The sequence below is a fragment of the Egretta garzetta genome, unplaced genomic scaffold (assembly GCF_000687185.1).
Source record: "Egretta garzetta isolate BGI_Z169 unplaced genomic scaffold, ASM68718v1 scaffold1351, whole genome shotgun sequence".
In the NCBI taxonomy this organism is placed as follows: Eukaryota; Metazoa; Chordata; class Aves; order Pelecaniformes; family Ardeidae; genus Egretta; species Egretta garzetta.
In genome coordinates this window covers 5,880-6,693 of record NW_009258520.1, presented here as the reverse complement: position 1 = coordinate 6,693, position 814 = coordinate 5,880, and the positions used below count along the sequence as shown (strand labels likewise).

Below are 814 nucleotides of genomic sequence, written 5' to 3'. Positions count from 1 at the left end.
CGGGGGCGGCTGAGCAGCGCAGCCCCATCCCGTGGGTGCTGGTGCGGGTGGCTTTCCCAGGCACTCTAAATTCCTTGGAGCGGTGGCAGGACCCCAGTCTGACCTGCTGCTCCGAAGGTCTGTTTTTCCAAGCCTCAGCCCCTCTGTCTGGCCACAGCGACCGTCGGACTTTGTTGTTCTGAGCTGGCGCAGGCAGTGCCAGGCTGGGATTAGGGGGTCCCGGCAGCTGATGGGAGCTGACTCCCAGTGTCGTTTCCAATCACCCACTGGGGCATGAAGGCTGTCACCCTCACTCTGGCCCCACTGGGGCCTGAAGGCTGCTCTCCCCAGAGCCCCACCGCACCCAGCTCGCCCTAGCCCCCCACCATGCAGAGGTGACCTGCCAGGATGCTGTACCCGCCCCCCTTTCTGCACGGGGTGACACCGTGGATGGGGCATGGCAGCTCCTCTTTGCTCTGGGGCCCAGCAGGCCGAGAGCTGCCCCATGCCACTCTGCCGCAGAGCAGGGCAGGGACATGCAGCAGCGTTCCAGCTTCGCCCCGTGCAGGCTCCACGCAGGGGGCCTGGCATGGGCAAAGTTGCTTGGCTCCCGTCCGGTCCAGGCTGACCCCTCCCCGCAGTGCTCGGCCCAAGGGGCGAGGGGGCGGGCAGGAGGCAGCCAGGTCCCTCCGGGGCGATCAGAGCTGCTTTGTGCCTTGCAGGAAGAACATGCAGAGGAACAAGCAGGTGGCCATGGGCAGGAAGAAGTTCAACATGGATCCCAAGAAGGTACGGTGGGGTGGGTTGGGCAGGGAGCGGGGCAGTTCGCCAGCCT

The 814-nt window shown here is 66.1% G+C and overlaps 1 protein-coding gene across 1 annotated transcript in view; it reads left to right on the top strand.

Moving 5' to 3' along the window:
* Nucleotides 1-814, top strand: part of LOC104132661 (cytohesin-1) — a 22,215-nt gene that overhangs the window by 15,531 nt on the left and 5,870 nt on the right. The window contains exon 3 of the mRNA XM_035901676.1: nucleotides 700-802. Coding sequence (XP_035757569.1) covers nucleotides 709-802 — 94 coding nt within the window. The 5' untranslated portion in view covers nucleotides 700-708. The remainder of the gene's footprint in view (nucleotides 1-699; nucleotides 803-814) is intronic.